The following is a 21,243-nucleotide window of genomic DNA, read 5'->3' as shown; positions in this document are numbered from 1 at the left end:
TTTAAATACTGTTGGAACTGGTTCACTTATGGTTTATGACAACTTATATTTGCTTGACACTGTTGCTTCTTATAATGAAACCTTGAATGTGGAATCACGTGGTACTAAGCGTAAAATGGATAATGAAAAATCAAGTTCCTTATGGCACAAACGGTTAGGTCACATCTCTAGAAATAGAGTTGAGCGACTTGTGTCTGATGGAATTTTAGATTCATTTGATTTTTCAGACTTTGATGTTTGTATTGAATGCATCAAAGGCAAACAGACCAAAACAAAGAAATTAGGTGCGAAAAGAGCTATAGATGTCTTAGAGTTGATACATACAGATATTTGTGGGCCATTTCCTACACCTTCTTGGAATGATCAACGATATTTTGTATCATTCATAGATGATTACTCAAGATATGCGTACCTATTTCTACTTCATGAAAAGTCCCAAGTGTTGGACGTGTTCAAATCTTTTAAGGCTGAAGTTGAGAATCAACTTAGCAAAAGAATAAAGCAAGTTAGGTCTGACCGTGGTGGTGAGTACTATGGCAGATATGACGGATCAGGTGAACAACGTCCAGGACCTTTTGCCAGATATCTAGAGGAGTGTGGAATTGTCCCACAGTACACTATGCCAGGATCTCCTAGCATGAATGGTGTTGCTGAAAGACGAAACTGTACTCTTAAAGATATGGTAAGGAGTATGATCAGTCATTCAACCTTACCAGAATCACTCTGGGGAGAGGCACTTAAGACAGCAGCCTACATTTTGAATAGGGTACCAACTAAAGCAGCTGCAAAAACACCTTATGAGCTTTGGACAGGGCGAAAGCCTAGTCTTAAGCACTTTCATGTTTGGGGATGTCCAAGTCGAGGCCAGGCCTTATAGGCCAAATGAAAAGAAGCTGGAACCTAAAACTGTGAGCAGCTACTTTATTGGATATTCTGAACGATCTAGGGGTTTCAAGTTTTATGATCCCAAAGTAAAGAATATATTTGAAACGGGAACTGCAAAGTTTTTTGAGGATATTGAGTTTGGGGGGAGAAATACGGGTAAAGACTTTATTTTTTAGGAGGATTTAGAATCAACCACTTCTCTTGAAGATGAGTTGATTCCTATTCCAATAGTTGCTTTTGACAATATTCAGGATTCCATTCCTAATATTGATCAAGTTTTAGATCAAGAGCAACCAAACATGGTCAATCAAACCCCAGAGGTACAAACTCAACCACCTCAAGAACAAGTGCCTTTGCGACGATCCACTAGAGAAAGAAGAAATGCTATTAATCCAGATGAATACATAGTGTATCTTCAAGAACATGAGGATGGCATTGGAATGATGGAAGATGATCCAATCAATTTTCATCAGGCCATGAAAAGTTCTAACTCTCAAAAGTGGAATGATGCCATGAATGAAGAGAATAAGTCTATGCAAGACAATAAAGTTTGGGAAGTTGTCCCATTACCAGAAGGTGTAAAACCAATTGGTTGTAAATGAATATTTAAAACCAAGAGGGATGAAAATGGTAATGTGGTGAGGTTTAAGGCACGTCTTGTAGCAAAAGGCTATACTCAGAAAGAAGGCATTGATTATAAAGAGACTTTCTCTCCAGTTTCATCGAAAGACTCTTTCAGGATAATAATGGCACTTGTTGCTCACTTTGATCTTGAGTTACATCAGATGGATGTTAAAACAGCGTTTCTCAATGGCGACATTGATGAGACAATTTATATGGAGCAACCAGAAAACTTTGTGGTCGGTGACCCAAAGAATATGGTTTGCAAATTAAAGAAATCCATCTATGGACTCAAGCAAGCTTCCCGTCAATGGTACCACAAATTTCATCAAGTGGTTCTCTTATTTGGTTTTGAGATGAATGCTGTTGATGATTGTGTGTATCATAAGTTTAGTGGGAGTAAGTGTATATTTCTGGTTCTATATGTCGATGACATATTGCTTGCCACTAATGATATAGGCTTATTGCACGAAACCAAGAGATTTCTATCCAAGCATTTTGAGATGAAAGATCTTGGTGACGCCTCCTTTGTGTTAGGAATTCAAATACATCGAGACCGTTCTCGGGGTATTCTTGGATTATCACAAAAGAGCTATATCGATAAAGTACTCAAACGGTTTGGCATGCAAGATTGTAGACCAGGTGATACCCCTGTCGTTAAAGGAGACAAATTTTGTCTTAAACAATGCCCTAAAGGAAGCCTTGAAATTCAAGAAATGCAAAAGATTCCCTACGCTTCGGCTGTTGGGAGTCTTATGTATGCTCAAGTTTGTACGCGTCCGAATATAGCGTACATTGTTGGAGTGTTAGGCAGATACTAAAGCAATCCAGGAATTGATCACTGGAAAGCAGCCAAAAAGGTTATGAGATATTTGAAGAGAACAAGAGAGTACATGCTCACATATAGGAGGTCAGATCACTTTGAGATCATTGGATACTTTGACTCTGACTTTGCGGGATGCCAAGATAGTAGGAGATCTACTTCGGGCTACATATATCTGTTAGGTGGTGGAGCTATATCATGGAGGAGTGCAAAACAAACACTCATAGCTTCATCCACCATGGCAGCAGAATTTGTTGCATGTTATGAGGCATCCAACCATGGTATATGGCTGAGAAACTTTGTCACTGGGCTGCGTATTGTGGATGGAATTGAAAGACCACTTAAGTTGTATTGTGACAATAAGTCAGTTGTATTGTATTCCAACAACAATAGGAGCTCGACGAAGTCAAAACACATTGACATCAAGTTCCTTGTTGTAAAAGAAAGGGTACAAAGTGGACAGATTTGTATAGAACACTTAGGTACAAACTCCATGATTGCAGACCCCCTTACTAAGGGTTTGCCACCCAAGGTCTTTCATGAGCACACTGCTCGTATGGGTGTTTTAGATTATGAGGATATCTAGATTCAGTGGGAGTTTGTCTTTAGTGTGTTTTATTTGTTTTATGAAACATGTGTATTTGGATATTTTTCTGATCAGAAATTATGTTATTCAGTTTATTTCACTTTGTACATTTAAGCTAAAGTTTTGATCTCCATAAAGTAAAGTAGGACAAATTAAAAATTGACATGAATAGATCACCATGCATGTAATTTTCATACCACATTATCATAATTGATCTATGTCATTTGGCTATGTTGATGTATGTGACCATTGATGGGTTTAGTTGTGATTGATACAACGAAAATCGCTTTGATCCTATGTTGATATAGTTAATGGACGAGATTGCACATGCCTATGGTTATGATGACAAAGTTATGAGCTCAATAAGGTTAACACATTTATATGTATACATATGTGACCCAGTGGGAGATTGTTAGAAATAATTGGGGTCACAATTGTATATATAAAATGTGTGTTGGGTCATCAAATAAATAAGTCAAATTTATGTGGTCTATTTTGGAATAAAGTTTATGACTTAAGGGCATGATTGTCATGATTTTAATATGTGGATACCAATTAGACAATTTCTATATTGATGAGGGGCCAAATAGAAATAGTCAAAAATATTGCCAACAGGTTTGTCTGTTGGTAATATAACGGGTAATGGTCCCCATTTGCATGGTATCTTTTCACTCTTGTATCCCCATTACCAAGAGAAAAACTACAGAGAAAGATTTTGATGCAAATTGGAAGATCATACCAATAAAGATCATTTAAAGGTCGATTCTATGGACTCCGGTACGCTTCCGCTATTCCTTAATCTTATTGTTTGATTCTCATGAATTAATTAGGGCTATATACAGATTTACAGTATTCTAACATTATAATGTTATACGTAAAATATATATGTATACATAAGAATTAACATTAAAATTTTACTCTATTTTTCTTGGATTGAATGGATCCAGTCTAATCCAATACATATTGGACCTAAAATATTGGATGGATCCAATCCGATCCAAAAATACTAGTCTAAAATATTGAATAAATTCAAATTGAACCAATAAATATATATGAAATACATCCAATGGATAGAACCGATCCAATCCAACATCCAATGGATGTTGGATCGATTGGATGACTGAAATCAATTGGATCGGATCGGATGGTAAAATCTAACATCCAATATATAATTGGATCGGATCTGGATGGGCCTAAAAACAATGAATGTGATCCAATAAACACCCCTAATTTTAGGAAGCTGACTAAGTTTTCTGGGTGTCTTTGTTTGCTCACTGATAATACATATGAAGATTCAATTGAAATTTGGGTTATGAAGAATTATGATGACTCGGATTCTTGGTTCAAATATGTGTCTCTCAATTTGGATGTTCTTCTTCCAAATAGGTTTGAGTTATCTGGTTCTAGCTTATTTTTTCCATCATATTTTTTTAGCAATGTGAATTTTTTAATTTTTTGTGATCATTCTGATGATTTGTATTTGTATGATGCCAAAAATAAGAGGCTTGAAAATATGGCTGAAAGAATTGGTTTGTTGGACTCTATAACATATGTTGGGAGTACTTTTAATTTAAATGGTTGAGAATTCTGTATTGACAGAATTTTTTTTCATAAATGGATCTGTGGTTCATGAATGGTGCATCTCTCCTTAGTCCTGTTTATATATAGTTTTGGAAAGTGGAGTGTTACATGCTCCTCTACTTGGTTTGGTTCCCTCTCAAATTGTGATGTTAATTGGCTGCAAATTCTGCAATGAGCTAAGTATGTGACTATTGACTGGTTTGAGCTGTTATTTCTGATCATTTGGGGTGCCCCACTTCATGTAATGAGCCTAACTCTTTGGTGTTGCGAAGTGCCTTCGGCTGGACTTTGAATGGGCTTGATTCTCTCACTGTTGTTGGGTGACTAAAGCTATCCCTCAAAAGTGTACTTTCTATTTTCTTTTTTTTTTTAAAAGTTTTAGTTGTTAGGATATTTTGCTAAATCAAAATATCAATTTAATGTAATATGTCGTGGTAAATCAAAATCATATTTATGTACTTGGTGGATATTTATATTTTATATAGCTATGCCTCTCTATGTTGCTATTATTAGCCTGTTAATCAATTATCATCAAAGAAATGATAAAAACAAAAGCATATAAAACAAGAGAAAATGCAACATTGGTTTTCACTGCAAGCATTAGAATTTATGTAACAACAAAGACAAGAACAAGTAGGTAAATAAGAGCAATGTTTTGAACAAAAGCTTTTATGTATACTACTAAATAAATAGCTAATCGCACAAATATATTCCAATCTTGTTATTGTAATCTATTATGGTGGTGTTTGGTGGGAAGGAATGAAAATATAAGAGGGAATAGGAATAAGAATGGAACAAAATAAAATTTAAAATGCATAAAAAAAGTTATAAAAAAATTATTAAATTTTTTCTAATTATTTATTGGAATTGTCTTTCTATTTCAAAATAAAATAGTTATTCTACCAGAATAATAGAAAGGTTATTCTAATAGAATGACATTCCAATACTTTAATATGCAAGCAAATAAAATAATAGAATGAAGATAGTTTATTTTCTATTTCATTACATTTCATTATCTCCAAGCAAACGTGACTTGTAAGTTTTAAGCATCTATTTCAACTCCCAATGGCCTTGGTAAACGGTGCGAGTATTTCTCTAAATTGTACGGACCACATATTTCATCAATCACCATCTCGAGCATCTACTACCTAGGGTCTTTGTACTAAGGGGAAGTGTTTGGGATGAAAATAGAATAGTATATATAAGAGGCTTAGGTGACATTGGTTAGAGGTAATGAAATAGAATAGAATGGAAAAAAAAAAAATCATTCTATCATTTTGTTTGGTTGCAAATTAAAGTATTGAAATGTTATTCCAATAATGGAATGACTTTTCTACTATTTTGGTGGAATGAATGACTATTTCATTTTGAAATGGAAAAAAAGACTATTCCAATGCATGACAAGAAAAAATTGAATAATTTTTTTATGTATTTCATATTATATTTCATTTCTATTTTTATTTCTTATGTTTTTATTCTTTCCAACCAAACGCCAGCTAAGAATGGAATTAAATTTAAAATACAAAAAAAAAAAAAAAAAAGTGGATCAAAAAATTATTAAATTTTTTCTCATGTTGCATTGAAATGATATTTACTTCTATTTCAAAATAGAATAGTCATTTCACTAAATAGTAGAAAGACCATTCTATTAGAATGATATTATAATATTTTAAAATACAACCAAACAAAAAAATAAAATGAAAATTATTTTCTTCTCATTCTATTTCATTTTGTTATCTCCAACCAAAACTTACTTAAAAGAGTCTAAAGTGAACTTCCCCTTTCTCCTCTTATGGGACAAATTTATCCTATACTTGGACTAATTAAGCCATGACCCTTGGACCACTAATTTCAAAGTGGTACAAGTCACATCTCTAAATGAGAATGATCTTTGAAAATAGCTTTCATACAATGTTTAAAGAGGGTAACCCAAGTTTGGATTTGAGAAGTAATTTATGGAAAACATTGGCTATTAACATATTTTCGGAAGTTGAATCTTTCTACTAATATATAACTATTAATACAAAACGTAGGCTGCTTAATTGTTGTTAATGAGTTTATTCATTGGATGAATTATTATTAATAATTTACAGGTATAATTGTTTTTGATATAAGGAAAGAAGTGGCCTAGAATTGTAAAAGATCTCATTTTATTAGGAATACAATTAAGTTTTCTAATTTCTGGTGTCTTGGCTTTTTCTCTTTTAATGTATTCCAAATAGGTTATGAAAAAATATGATAATTCTCAACTTCCTTTAATTGTATCATCGATAAACTACTCCTATCAAACAAGATGGTACCACCTACAGCAACTTAATCGGGCCATGAAAAATTCTTTTTGAGAAGGGTTGTGGTGGGTTTCGATCCTTAACCCAAAAAAGGAAAGATGTTAGCAAAAATAATTCTCCGATTGTTTTTTTTTTGAAACTTACAAAAATACTGGAATTTGGGTTAACTTTTACAAAAATACTGTCATACGGAATTTTTTTCAAAAATACTGTGTTTTTATAAAACACCAGTAAAACACAAAACAGTATAACTCAAAACAACAGTAGAACACTAGTAAAACACCAGTAGAACACCAGTGAAAATTTAACACAGTATACTGCAGTATGAAACTTCTAAAAAAACACAGTAAAAAAGTAAAAAATACCGCCTGACAGTATTTTTGTAAAAAAATGACAAAAGTTAGTATACCATGTAAATTTCTCTTTTTTTTTAGAATGGTGTCAAACTCATGTACAGTTTTTATTTTTTGAAAACAAAAAATATTGTTTTTGTTATGATGTTAAATACCTTTTTCGTTTTATAAAATTATTTTTTGTAAACAATGTCAATTACCTTTTTTTTTCTAAAGCAAACAATGTCAAGCACTTTATTTGTGTTTAAAAAATAGTTTTTAACCTTCAACAACAACAAATATTTTTTTAGCTATGGAGCGATATGATTATTTCCTAAGAGCATTATTATAATGTACTAATGATATTTAATACCATAATAAGATAATATTTTGTAATTAGTTAGCTATATTTTTTAAAAATTATTATTTTAAATTATGTGAGACTTAATTAGGGATGCATATTTCTTCCATGGGATGGGTCCCGCGGGGACTCGCCCTTAATGGGGCAAAAAATTTCCGTCTAAATAGAGAACAAAAATAGGGATTATTTTTTTATCCCAAAATATTAACTGGGGTGGAGTCGGGGATCACGCTCCCCCTCCCAACGAGAACCCTTTTAGTATTTTATTTTATTATTTTAATGATATTTTATAATTTGTAATTTATGTTTGTATTTTTTTTTTAGTATATTAGTATTATTTTTATAACTTTTAAGTTGTGTTTAAGATAATAATTAGTTTATTGAATAATAATTAATGTATAATATTTTAATTTTTATGTATTTAAATTTTGTTATAATTTTTTTTAATAGGGAATTCCTCGCATTGTCCTCACCCCATCTTCATTCTCATTAGGGGATTTCCCGCCCCATCCTCAATAGGGAATAAGCCGTTAATCCTTAACAAGAATAGTATGGGAAGAACACTACCTACCAATTTTCTGTTCTGTGTACATCCCTAGACTTAATACTTAATTGCCTACACTCAAAAAAAAAAAATAGTTAATTGTCTCATTGGTTTTTTTTTTTAGCATTTCTCATTTTTTTTAATTTAGTCGAGCTATATTTCATAGTTTGAAATGAGCAGGGTGGGCTCTGGACATTAGTTGGGCCGCTTATATTATTAGGGCCTCCACTCCAATTGAAAAGTCCTAGTTTTCTTATTATTATTTATTTTACACAAAAAGACTCCTAGAAGGCTAGAATGCACATTTTTCTCATGGGATGGGCCTGCAGAGACCCACCTCTAATGAGTAAGAATTCTCCGTCTAAATAGAAACAGAGTAGGGATAGAAATTAATTTTTGTTCCCGAATATATTAAATGGGGTGGAACGGGAATTACACTCCCCGCCCCAACAGGACCCGCTTAGTATTTTATTTTATATTTCTAGTAATATTTGATAATTTATAATTTATGTTTATATTTTTTTAGTATATTAGTATCTTTTGTTATGAATTTTAAGTTGTGTTTTAAATAATAATTAATTTATTGAATAATAATTAATATATAATATTTTAATTTTTATGTATAATATTTTTATATATTAAAAAATTTATTATAAACTTTATTTTTACTATTAGGGGATTCTTCCTTCCGTCCTCGTTCCGTCCCCACTCTCATTAAAGTATTTTCTGGCTTATCTTTGATGAAAAATAAGCGGAGATAGTGATAAAATTTTTAGGGTGTGTTTTGGAAGTAACTGTGTAATTACTAGGTAGGGTAATTACTAGGGTAGTAATTACACAGTTTATAGTAATTACACTATGGGTGCGTTTGGAAAGCCACAATGCAATTGGATTTGTGTGGAATTGGAGGTAATTACACAATTTGTCATGTTTGTCTGACCATGTAATTGCACTGTAACTGTGTAATTGGAAGTAATTGAGGGGTTCCGATTACACTCTCCAATTCTCATGGCCCCCCATGAGAATTGAATGTAATTACACTGTGTAATTACTAAAAACTTTCTATATTAAACATTAGCTACTAAAAAAATATTATTTTCTCATGTAATTACTAGCTATTTTGCCAAACAAGATATTAGGAATTCATATGTAATTACCATCTCATATCCAAACATACATTGCATTTTAAAATATAGTGTAATTACTACACTGTGTAATTACCACCCTAGTAATTACCCTACCTAGTAATTACACAGTTACTTCCAAACGCACCCTATATTTTAAAATGCAAGGTGTGTTTGGATATGAGGTGGTAATTACATATGAATTCCTAATATCTTGTTTGACAAAATAGTTAGTAATTATATGGGAAAATAATATTTTTTAATAGCTAATGTTTAATATGGAAAGTTTTTAGTAATTACAATTACATTCAATTCTCATGGCCTGGGGGCCATGAGAATTGGAGAGTGTAATTAGAACCCCTCAATTACTTTCAATTACACAGTTACAATGTTATTACATAGTCAGACAAATATGCTAAATTGTGTAATTACCTCTAATTACACATAAATCCAATTATATTGTGGCTTTACAAATGCACTATTAACGCAAATAGGGACAGAAGCACCCTCCACTAATTTTCCGTCGTGTGCATTAGTCCTACTCTTAAAAAAAATTGATTTATTTATAAATTTTATTAAATACTAGAATACTAGGCTCCTAAAATTTCAGGTCGGCCCTGAATGAGTCATGATCCACGAACAAATTAATTAAACTTTATAAAGTTATAAGAAATGATTGAAGATGAAAGTGTGGCTCATAAAATGTATTACTTTGTCTTTTTTCAAAAAAAAAAAAAGAAGAACCTTTTGTCTTGAACCAAGTGAACCTTAAGCAAGATTAATAAATTAATGAACTACTTATAGCCATCTAACCCAATACACAAATTTTGTATTAAACCAACACAAAAAAAGTATAAATTTATAATTTGAGACCATATATTTTTAAAATCCAATCACAACACTAAAATATAAAATAAAAAGTATACTCTAACAAAATAGAATATTCTATTTATTCTTTTAATAAATTATAACAATTATTTAATTATAGATATTATTACTAGTTAATCACTAATTTGTAAAATATATATATATATAAATTTGTTTTTATCATGTATAGATTTAATATAATATAGTTAAATACACTATTACTTGTTAGGTTGAAATGAAAATTTAGAAAACTTGAACACAAGTTTGGCCATTTCAGAAATCACACACAATTTGTAAAATTGAAGCAACCAATATCAGTATTCTCATTATAAAAAAATGGAATTTTCTGACTTGGGATAAATTTATTTTCCTCGATTTACATAATTAACGCCTATTTAACTATTGTAAAACAAGTGAAATGGCTGTCAATTTAAAACAGTCAAGTATACCTATATCTCGACTATTTAGAATCGTCGGCAATAACTAGCATTGCAAACAATTTATACTTTATATCAATATTCTTATAATGTAATTAACTTAATATTCATGATAATATTTTATTTAGATTTTCTCTTGGGATGACCTCTAAATTAATTAAACAAAATAGATTGTAAAAGTGAAGGGAATAAATAATATTAAACAAGATGTAGTATTGGAAACACCCACGTTTGATTTACTTTCAGCTTTATATATGATCGGCCGCCACCTACCTATTATCCTAATGTTTGGGAACCCGGTAGAAAGAAAGTGAAAGCACTAGACATTTTTAATTTTATTTCCTTTATTTTTATGTATATATTATTATGGGTGCAATCTTAATAATAATATATTGATTAATAAAGATTGGCAAAAAAATAAAATAAAAAATTTGAGTTTAATTGTATTTTATATATAAATATATTTTTGATATAGTGTAAAAAAATATTTTTTTAATTTTTTTAATTAAGTAATTAAATTAAATATAGAAATTACAATTTCTCTATTATCCGTCATTAAATCATAATTTACTAGTTTAATATTTTTAAAATTGGTACTGATAGTTAAATTTGTTTAATAACTATTAATGGGTAATACTTATTGAAAAGTGTTCTATATAAATATTTGTTAGAAGAAGACTTCATTTAACAAACTAAACTCGAAACAAAACAAGCATAAAAATTGTTAACAACAGTGGGTGTTAACTCCTTAAAGGAAGGAGAACTTGAAAAATTAGAAAGTTTTGCCCAATCAGCTAAAATATTGGCAGCACTGTAATCCTTCCTAAGAATCCAACAAAAGTGATAATCAACTTTGATCGAATAAAGAAAACAAAATAAAAGGGCAAATACTAGTTACTTCCCACCCTAGGCTTCGACGAAGCTTAGACGCCTCACAAAGAACCTTGCAATCCGATAAAAAACTACTTGAAACCACCCAGCTTGTTGAGCACACTGAACAACCAAAAGATCCACTCTGACTTCTACTTCCAAAGCTGAAGAAGCAGGGAAAATATCAGTATGAAGACCCTTAACTCCATTTGCCCCGACCGCTACTACACCAACAACACCAATGCCCTATTTAAAAGAGCATCAAAGAACACATTTGTCACAACATGATCCAAAATATTAGGCAATTCTGAAGGAGAAGGGGTTTTAGGCGAGTAGGCATCAACAAATCTAGAGGCAAGAGCCTTCACTTCTCTAAAATACTGGTTAATAATTTGACTCACATAGGCGGCGTGTGAGTGATACCATTATAAAACTTACAGTTTCTAGACTACCAAAGCGATCTGCAAACGGTAACTCCAAAAATAGTATACTCATTCCAAGAGAAATGTTAAAAGATATAGCAGTGTGTAGTAATCGTATCATATTGCTATTAGTGTAATTTATTATCGGATTCCATATATTTTTATTAACTACTTTTAACGTGCTAGAGTATGGTATTGTGCACCTTAAAATCCTTAATAGCAATGCTCAAATATTTCTTAAGTGAGAACATTATTTTTACTCACTCTTTTGATTTTAAATCAAATTTATAATAAGATTAGTTGTATTTACTTATTCTCTTTTGTGTATTTTAAATTTTAATTATAAAGACCCACGTGTCTTGTTAAAGACAATCCATTTTATAATGTGACAAGCATTTTTTTTTATTTGGGTCTTCCAAATTTGAGTGGAAGTCCTTTTCAAAAAAAAAAAATATATATATATTTGAGTGGAAGTAAATTAACCATTTGTTAAATACTTTTTTAACAAAAAATAAATAAAAAAATAAATATCAGATATTATATAACAAAATAATAATAAAAAAGGCTAATTAAGATTTTTGCTCGTGAACTTTTACATTTATCAAATTATACTCCCCTGAATTTTTAAAATCGTTAAAAATGTCCCCTAAACTATTAAAATTGTTGGATTTAAAGACTTTTGCCTAATTTTATTCAATTTTACTATTTCAGTGATTGTTTATGTACTAAACCATGCTCCCCAGATTTTGATATCTATCACATCATACCCCTCGAATTTTGACATGTACTAGATCATGCCCCCTGAACTTTCATCAATGTTAGACTTATTTACTAAAATTGGACAAAAATCCTTAAATCCAACAATCTCAATAGTTCAGGGGGTATTTTTAACGACCTTAAAAATTCAGGGGGCATAATTTCGTTCATGTCAAAGTTTAGGAGGTAAAAATCCTAATTAGCTTAAAAAAATACCAAAATATACAATGATTAACTATTTTTATGAAAACAACTTGAAATTCTATTATGTGAAAATTACATAAAATATGGTATTGACGCTGAAAAGTGGCTAACATTAGCTCGTTAGATTGACGAGATGAATAATAAGTATAAGTTAATAATTTAGAGAGACATACAAAGTTTATAGTAGTTCACTTCCTATGTTGCGATAATAGAACTACGTCTACTTCGAGTTTTTATTTCTCACGATATGGTAATTACAGAAAAAAAAATTAAGTATTTAAGCTCTAGTTTTTAGAAAGAGAAACTAGAGATATGTTCTAACTTTACGAGTAATTTTCTGAATGTTAAAAATGAGGAAAAAAGAAGAGATGTCACAAAAAAAAAAAAGGATGAAAAACTAGAAAGAAATTGAAAGGAACAGTAATAGTGATGGACAAAACAAAAAGAACAAAAGAAAGAAGGGAGAAACAGTAGAAGACCATTTTCCCGAAGAGTCTAATAGGTAAGATGGAAATTTATATAATAAGTAAAATATTAAATTAAGTGTATATTCAATTTAATATTTAGTTATATATGTTATTTTGCAATAACATAAATAATTATAAAATATTATAAATATTTATTTATGTCATTTTTTTCAAAGAAATTTATCGAGAATCTAACAAATAAAATTATAAATAATTGTTTATTTCGTTTGTCATTTTTCTGAAGATTCTGGCTAATTTTGTCGAATTTCGAAATCATAACCTATGCTCAAGGGCAAGACAATAGACATGATTCAGTGATATATATATATATATATATATATTTATATATTTTTTTTGAGGGAAAGTGATATATATATTTAGTTGTGGTTGTAATAAAATATATAAAAATAATTAGGCCACAAGAAGACATAATTTATTTTTTCATTTTCAAAATTGTTGTTGCCAGATACTATACTAGTACTGCTCACGTTATAAAATAATACATTAATTGTAAGATATTCATCTTATTTTATGCACGAGTTCCCACCACAAACGAATATTATTATTGTATAGTAGAGATAAATTAAATTAATACAAATATAAAAAAAAAATTATTAATGAATATAATCAGACTATTTAAGATAGATCAAATCTGTATGAACCATAAGCGTTGTACCTGACTCAACTATGTTTATCACACGAGTGTATTACGCTTCTGATCATATCAATTTAATTAGATTAACATAAAGACTCTTTCCTAGTCCTATATCTACCTATATTTATAAGACCAAGACTGATTTTGCAAATTAATTTGATTATTTTTCTTAATTGTTATCTTATATATAATTTGTATAGAGTAAATATAGTAGTATAATATGTAATGTGTCCAACTATAAATTAATAAATACTCCTAATAAGCCGTCATAGGATGTTACACAGCTATTGCCTAATAGATTCGTTCATATATATCTGAAAATTAATTAATTTCATTCTTTTATTATTGAAGATTATCATGATAAAAAGTTGAAGCCATTTTGTTTTCAAAGGGCTTTAATTGAGATGATGATCAATTATTCAACATTTAGTTCAATCTTTTACCACTCTGCAAAATAAATAAATAATAAATTATTTAATTTTTATTTGGAAAAATACCGTTTTTTTGTTTAACATTAGATTTTTTGAAGCCATTCAATATTTTGTTTTGAAAATAAAAAGTAAAATATAAGATCCAACCTTCACCAATTAATGTCATACTCGTAGTTATCCAAAAATTACGTCAAATGAGTACTCAAATTTTGTATTAAATTATATATTGTAGATACCAAAATCAAAATAAGTTGGTACTTCTTTCGTAAATTTCAATCTCATACACAGTAATCATATTTGCATATTTATCGTTTAATATATGAAAAAACTAACTATTTGTTCCTAGTTGGCTTAGCAATATCATATGGTTATATAAGTGTGTAATTAAGTATCAAAGTTATATATATTTTATTTTAATAATTTTAATATATAAAGGTGTTAATCATTTATTAAGTATCACATCGATATAGTACACTACTTAATAATAATATTCTTCATACAATTTATAAATAATAGTTAAATGAATATATGTCAATGAAAATTATCCAACCTAAATGATGGGATTATTCAATAACAAGTTTTATATATTTAAGTTAAGTCTCTTGACAAAAATGACATATTTTTTTGAAGTTATTTTCTAATTTATAGTCTAGTTTGCAATACTCTTGACAACTGGTAGAATTTTTATACTGAGGTCATTTTGAAAAGAGTAATCAAAATTTAGTCAAAATTCAAAATGACTTTAAAAAATATATTATTTTACTAATTATTTTTATAATTATTATAAAAACCATTACCAACCAAGGTTCAATTCTTATAAATTAATTGTGATACAACGCATAGAGTCATTGAGAGAGAAAGAGGGTTGTTTTTTTCGTGGAAAGTTGACAAAAAAGTAAAGCAAATCAAACTTGATAACCAAAATTGAAAAAAAAAAAAAAATCAATTACAATAATTTTTTTCTTAAAATGAAAACATGTGCAATTACAAGTTAATAAAGAAAAAATTGCAATTGGCATTTTTTAATAATAATTCCATTCCATTTCCATATATGATATTGTCTATAAAAATAAATATAGAGAAAAACGGAAAGTAATCATAAATGACAAATTCTCATCAATTCATTTATTTATTTTTTAGAAGAAAAAAAAAAAGTGTTAAACTTGGGCCATAAAAAGAAAAAGACAGTTCAAAAGGTCTTGACAAAGTGACACATAGAAAAGAACAGTGAGAATTAGAAAGGGTAAAACAGTAAAATCAAGTGTAATAATAATTAATAACGCAAGAGGATTCGGTTCAAGATTCTTGGGCCATAAAAACACAAAAAACCCAAAAATAAACAAATTGAAAGGAGTACGTTGGAATTGGAATCTTATCACGTGTTAGACTGGAATCCATTACCATATTTAATTCAATTTAGAATCCAAACTTGGAGTCCGCCCCAACCCCATCGCCTATAAAAGGGTCCACTCTCATTCGATTTAGGGCACCACCATAATTACACTTTAATAAGAAAGCCAAAGAAAACTCAGCCACACGCCCAATTCCAACACAAAAAACCAAATACAAAAATGGGCGGGTGGGCTATTGCGGTGCACGGTGGTGCTGGTGTCGACCCTAATCTCCCACTCGAATGCCAACACCAAGCCAAACAACTCCTCACTCGATGTCTTAATCTTGGGATCGACGCTCTTCGTTCTAATCTCTCTGCCATTGATGTTGTTGAACTCGTTGTACGTAATTCTCACCCTTTTTATTTTTAATTACACTAAATTATTACCATAACTGGATATTAATATATTTTTTTTAACAGGTGAGAGAGTTGGAAACTGATCCGTTTTTTAATTCTGGGCGTGGATCGGCCTTGACGGAGAATGGGACGGTGGAAATGGAAGCTAGCATAATGGATGGGCCTAAAAGACGATGCGGTGCCGTTTCGGGTTTAACTACCGTTAAAAACCCCGTTTCACTCGCTCGGCTTGTTATGGAGAAATCTCCTCATTCCTATATTGGTTTTTCCGGTGCCGAAGCCTTTGCCCGCCAACAGGTTTGTTTTTTTTTGGAGAATAATCACTTCACAGGTGTCCTTTTTCTAAATATATATAAATAATTAACAGTATCTAGTTCATTCGTGTGGCTCTCTTTCAAAGTCACGTGTATATATATATATATATATATATAAACCCTTTTCATCGTAAACTGACTCACACGTATTATGAATAATAACTCCAAGTTTGACAGTGTCATATTTTTTTTTACTAGGGAGTTGAGGTGGTGGACAATGAATACTTCATCACAAAAGAAAATGTAGGAATGCTAAAGTTGGCAAAAGAAGCCAAAACCATTTTGGTACGTGGATTCTCTTTCTGATTTTGTGTATTATTATTATTATTATTATTAAAGTATATGATGGTATGGGACTAACTTTTCTCTTTTTGTCCTTTGTTTTGGGGGCTACTTGTATAGTTTGATTATAGAATCCCAGCCACAGGATTGGACAAGTGTAGCGCTGGTGTTGACAGCCCGATCGTGATGAACGGGCTGCCAATAAGCGTGTACGCACCCGAGACAGTCGGGTGCGTGGTGGTGGACAGTGAGGGTAGGTGTGCGGCCGCTACTTCGACAGGTGGGCTCATGAACAAAATGACCGGTCGTATAGGTGACTCGCCACTGATTGGTGCTGGGACCTACGCTTGTGACCTTTGTGGGGTCTCTTGTACTGGTGAAGGAGAGGCTATTATACGTGGCACGTTGGCTCGTGAGGTGGGTGCTGTGATGGAGTACAAGGGCTTGGGCCTCCAAGAGGCTGTGGACTTTGTTATAAAGCATCGGCTCGATGAAGGGCAGGCTGGGCTCATAGCTGTGTCTAATAGGGGAGAAGTGGCTTGTGGGTTTAATACTACTGGGATGTTTAGGGCTTGTGCTACTGAGGATGGGTTTATGGAAGTTGGCATTTGGGAACAGTAGGGCTAATTATTGTGTCAGGTTTATATTATTAGGTGGGCTACATATATTGGGAGTTAATAAGATTGTATTTTCTTTCCAACTATGGGTTGGTTTGGTGGTGGGTTAACATATTATGTCATGTAAAAATGTTGACTTTTATTATCAAGATTTGAATTTTTTTTTTTTTTTAATACTAAAAAAGTGTTATTATTATCTCTATTCTATATTGCATAACTCAAGAGCATTGCTATTAGCATCAGTGTTGCTTAGCATCTTCTTGACATGTCGTCTTGCAATTGGTTAGCGATATTCCTCATTAAATTATATGAAATACTTAAGTGCATCAATAACGATATTGACAAGTAAGAGGGTGCTAGATAATTGGTGCATTTAACATTCTCATAACTCAATGGTGCTTTCCTATGCTAAAATCAAAAGTTTTAACTAATTATTTAATGTGTGTGTATTGGCTAGCTATGAAATTCTCATTCTGAGCTACTCTTACCACTCAGTGGTACTAGACTAAAAATTGGCTAAGTCTTGTTCTTTGATTCGATAGGCACATTTTGTAAAAAAAATATAAATATGTGCTCTCGAAAAGAAAAGACAAAAGACAGTTTTGATAATAAAAAGAATCAGAAATATAAATATGGCAAAATGAAGAAATTAGAAAAACAATAGCTTTACAATAATCCAAAGCCATTTATAATGCCCAACACGCCAAACATGAAAAAATTAATCAATTCAAAATTCATTTCTTTCTATATATATAACAATGTATATATTATAATGAAAGAAAAAGCACACAATTTCTATTATTGACTTTTTTTTTTTTTTTTTTGCTAAACTTCAAACTTCATTAAACAAAGAAAGCGATGCTCATAGGAGGAAGCATCTCCCCAAAACATTAAAAGGAAAAGATAACATTAAAAACACTAGGAGTAATTTCCCAAAAGTTCACAAAACCATTGCAATCATTATGGAGAGCCCACTTAGCCAAAGTGTGCGCCCCTGAATTCTCGGACCGCGGGATCCAAACCAGAGAAACTCCCATACCTTCAATCGCACGAAGCAACTTGGAAAACGAACAAGCAGTAGACCAGCTAGGAGGCCTTTTCTCTTTAGCAGCCACCGTAAGCATCTGGCAATCAGAGAAGAAACAACCCCTATCCACTCCCAGTAATTGCAGAGCCTCAATGCCTTTGATAATCGCCTGCAATTCCCCAGCAATCACAGAATGGGCCTCCACCTTGCAAGCAAAGAGAGCCTGCAGTTGGTTGAAAGAATTTTTAATGATAACACCAATTGCAGCACCCCCCGCGTGGAAGGCAGCATCCACCCAGACCTGGTACAGTCCCGAATGAATCTCTCTCGTGAACCCAACATCCTGACCAGGGGTGTTAGGTGGCTTATGCTTACAGGGCTTAAGAGAAAACATAGCAAACTCCCTTTCCACCTGCTTGTGCATAATTTCGAAAGGGAGCACCTTCTTAGAGTGAAAGGCTTCATTCCTGAAACGCCATAACGAATAGCACAGACACACGGCGAAGCAGATAAACTCCTCCTTCTCAGAATTATTGAAGGAGGCTAAGAATGGCGCATTGAAAATCCATTCAACAAGGTCTCTCCCGAAGTAGATGTTGACAGAGTCAATCCGCACATTCCACTTAGAGATAAACCAAAGCCTCTTAGCCACTTCGCACTCCCAAAAGAGATGGCTAGTAGTGTTCCCCGAAGGACAATCACAAAGGGCACAAGAATCCGGTTCATTGCCAAAGATAGCGCCCAGACGGGATCCGGTTGGTAAAGCATCAGCATACAATTTCCACACAAACAATTGCAGCCGGGGATGCAGGGAGCCATACCAGATTTTCTTAAAGATACCATTACCAGAGCAGAGGGAATTAGCATTAAGAGCCCAGTAAACAGACTTTAAAGTAAAGTTACCTCTCGGAGTTAGAGTCCAGACAAGCTCGTCTTCCAAAGGAAGATCCAGGGGGTTGAATCTTACCATAACCGCCGCAACCGAAGGACGAAAGATATCCTCCACACCCCTAATATCCCAAGCCAGAGAGTCAGCCTGAAGTAAATCCCCCAACACGATTCGAGGCTTTACTGTCGGATTAATATCCCCCGCGCAGATCAGAACATCATCTCCTATTATCCATCTTCCATTCCATAAATTGACATCCGACTCCGAACCAACCCGCCAAGCAGAATTAGCCACCACAAGCTGTTTGGCAGACCAGATACTACGAGCCACTATCGACGCACTCCCAGACAAACTAGCATCAAAGAAAGAGGAGTTAGGAAAATACTTACTTTTGATCATTCGAACCCAAAGTTCTCCTCCATCTCTGGCCAACAGCCACGCAAGCTTAGCCATGTAACACATATTCATATCTTTAGCTCTTCTAAAGCCCAAACCGCCACACACTTTAGGCTTACACAAGTTCTCCCAAGCAATCAAGGATAGATATCTGCCCCCTTCCATGTCCCCTTTCCACCAAAATCTTCTAGTGAGCTTGTCCAACTCCTCCAGAATAGAACCCGGAAGTTTAAACACAGCCATGGAATAAGACGGAATAGTTTGGACTACACTTTTGACTAACACCGTACGCGCCGCTTGAGAAAGAAGCCGGGCCTTCCAACCTTCCAATCTTTTTGCCACTTTGTCCACCACAAACTGAAAGTTCTTACCACAATTCTTCCGGATGAAGAGAGGGTTGCCCAGAAATTTCTCATCATAGTCCATTATATCAAAGCCCAAAAGATCAAGCAACTCCCCTTTTAATTCCCAGCCACAATTGTCCGAAAAGGTAACCCGAGACTTAGCAGCATTGATTTTCTGCCCCGACCAGCTACAATATTTACTCGTACACTCTTGGAGGACCAAGACCGAAATGGCATCGGCCCTTGTGAAGAGCATAGTATCATCCGCATACATAAGATGCGTTATCGATGGCCCGGTTCTAGACATCTTGATACCATTGAGATGGCCCTCCACTTCCTTTTTCAGGAGGAGACGAGATAAGACCTCAGAGCATAAGATATAGATATAAGGCGAAAGGGGGTCCCCCCTGCCTGATTCCCCTTCCTGGTGTAAATGTTTTTGTGAGGCCCCCATTGAGAAGAACCTGGAGCTTGACTGATTCAATGCAAAACATCACCAATTTGACAAAATGGTTGTCAAAACCATTAGCCAAAAGAACCGCCTCAATAAACCTCCACTCGAGTCTATCATAGGCTTTCGACATATCACATTTCACACTAATAAAGCCCTGTCTTCCCTTCTTGTGTCTCATGAAATTGATGATTTCATTAGCAATAATAGAGTTCTCAGCGATCCATCGACCCTTGACAAACGCCGACTGGTTAGGCGAGATTAACTTGCTCAAGATAGGCCGAATTCGGTTAGCAAGAATCTTAGAGATAATCTTGTAGCTAGTATTGCACAAACTGATCGGCCTATAATCTTCAAACGAGGAAGCCGAATCGTTTTTAGGAATCAGCACGATGAAGGTGCGGTTGATCTCAGTAACAAATCGCCCTGAACTAAAAAATTCCTGGACAAAATTAATCACCTCCGAGTTAATAGTATCCCAGTTATCCTTATAGAATTTACCCGGGAAGCCATCCGGGCCTGGGGATTTAAGCGGAGGGAGCTCCCAAACCACTTTTTTAATCTCCTCAGGCGAAGGGATAGACATCAGAGCCTGATTATCTTCAGGGGACACCATCTTGGGGAGCAAGTCATAAAATTCAGCATCAAGGACTGGGTTGCCCGAACGGAAAACTTGGGAAAAGTTACCCCTAAAGTACTCCTCAATCTCAGGTCTGGACTCCAACCACCTCCCGTCGCGATCTTTAATGGCCCAAATGAAATTCCTCCTTCGCCGGATGACTACAGAAGCATGGAAGAACCGAGAGCTGCGATCACCCTCCTTCAACCAAAGTTCTCTAGATTGTTGACGCAAGATAGACTCTTGACGGGACTTGCTTTTGGTCTTTTCTACACACAATTTATAGGTTGTGTAACTGAA

The 21,243-nt window shown here is 33.1% G+C and overlaps 2 protein-coding genes across 2 annotated transcripts; one reads left to right on the top strand and one right to left on the bottom strand.

Moving 5' to 3' along the window:
* Positions 1-15,694: 15,694 nt before the first annotated feature.
* LOC115710174 (probable isoaspartyl peptidase/L-asparaginase 2) lies at positions 15,695-17,547 on the top strand. The gene is made up of 4 exons (XM_030638516.2): positions 15,695-15,987; positions 16,068-16,301; positions 16,517-16,603; positions 16,721-17,547. The coding sequence occupies exons 1-4, from the start codon at positions 15,826-15,828 to the stop codon at positions 17,219-17,221; spliced, it is 984 nt and encodes a 327-aa protein (XP_030494376.2). The 5' UTR covers positions 15,695-15,825; the 3' UTR covers positions 17,222-17,547.
* Positions 17,548-18,107: 560 nt separating this feature from the next.
* LOC133036092 (uncharacterized) lies at positions 18,108-20,327 on the bottom strand. Its single transcript, XM_061112571.1, has one exon. It carries the CDS (start codon positions 20,325-20,327, stop codon positions 18,108-18,110), a length of 2,220 nt encoding a protein of 739 aa, XP_060968554.1.
* Positions 20,328-21,243: the final 916 nt, after the last annotated feature.

Source organism: Cannabis sativa, chromosome 3 (assembly GCF_029168945.1).
Source record: "Cannabis sativa cultivar Pink pepper isolate KNU-18-1 chromosome 3, ASM2916894v1, whole genome shotgun sequence".
NCBI classification, from domain to species: Eukaryota; Viridiplantae; Streptophyta; class Magnoliopsida; order Rosales; family Cannabaceae; genus Cannabis; species Cannabis sativa.
Note: the sequence above shows the minus strand (reverse complement) of the source record. Positions and strands in the feature narration are given on the sequence as shown.

Bases quoted from the DNA above. Each gene is read 5' to 3' on its own strand.
- LOC115710174 (XM_030638516.2), top strand. From the start codon at position 15,826: ATGGGCGGGTGGGCTATTGCGGTGCACGGTGGTGCTGGTGTCGACCCT. The intron at 16,302-16,516 runs GTTTGTTTTTTT...TTTTTTTACTAG, and splicing joins AAGCCTTTGCCCGCCAACAG to GGAGTTGAGGTGGTGGACAA. The intron at 16,604-16,720 runs GTACGTGGATTC...CTACTTGTATAG, and splicing joins AAGAAGCCAAAACCATTTTG to TTTGATTATAGAATCCCAGC.
- LOC133036092 (XM_061112571.1), bottom strand. From the start codon at position 20,327: ATGGGGGCCTCACAAAAACATTTACACCAGGAAGGGGAATCAGGCAGG.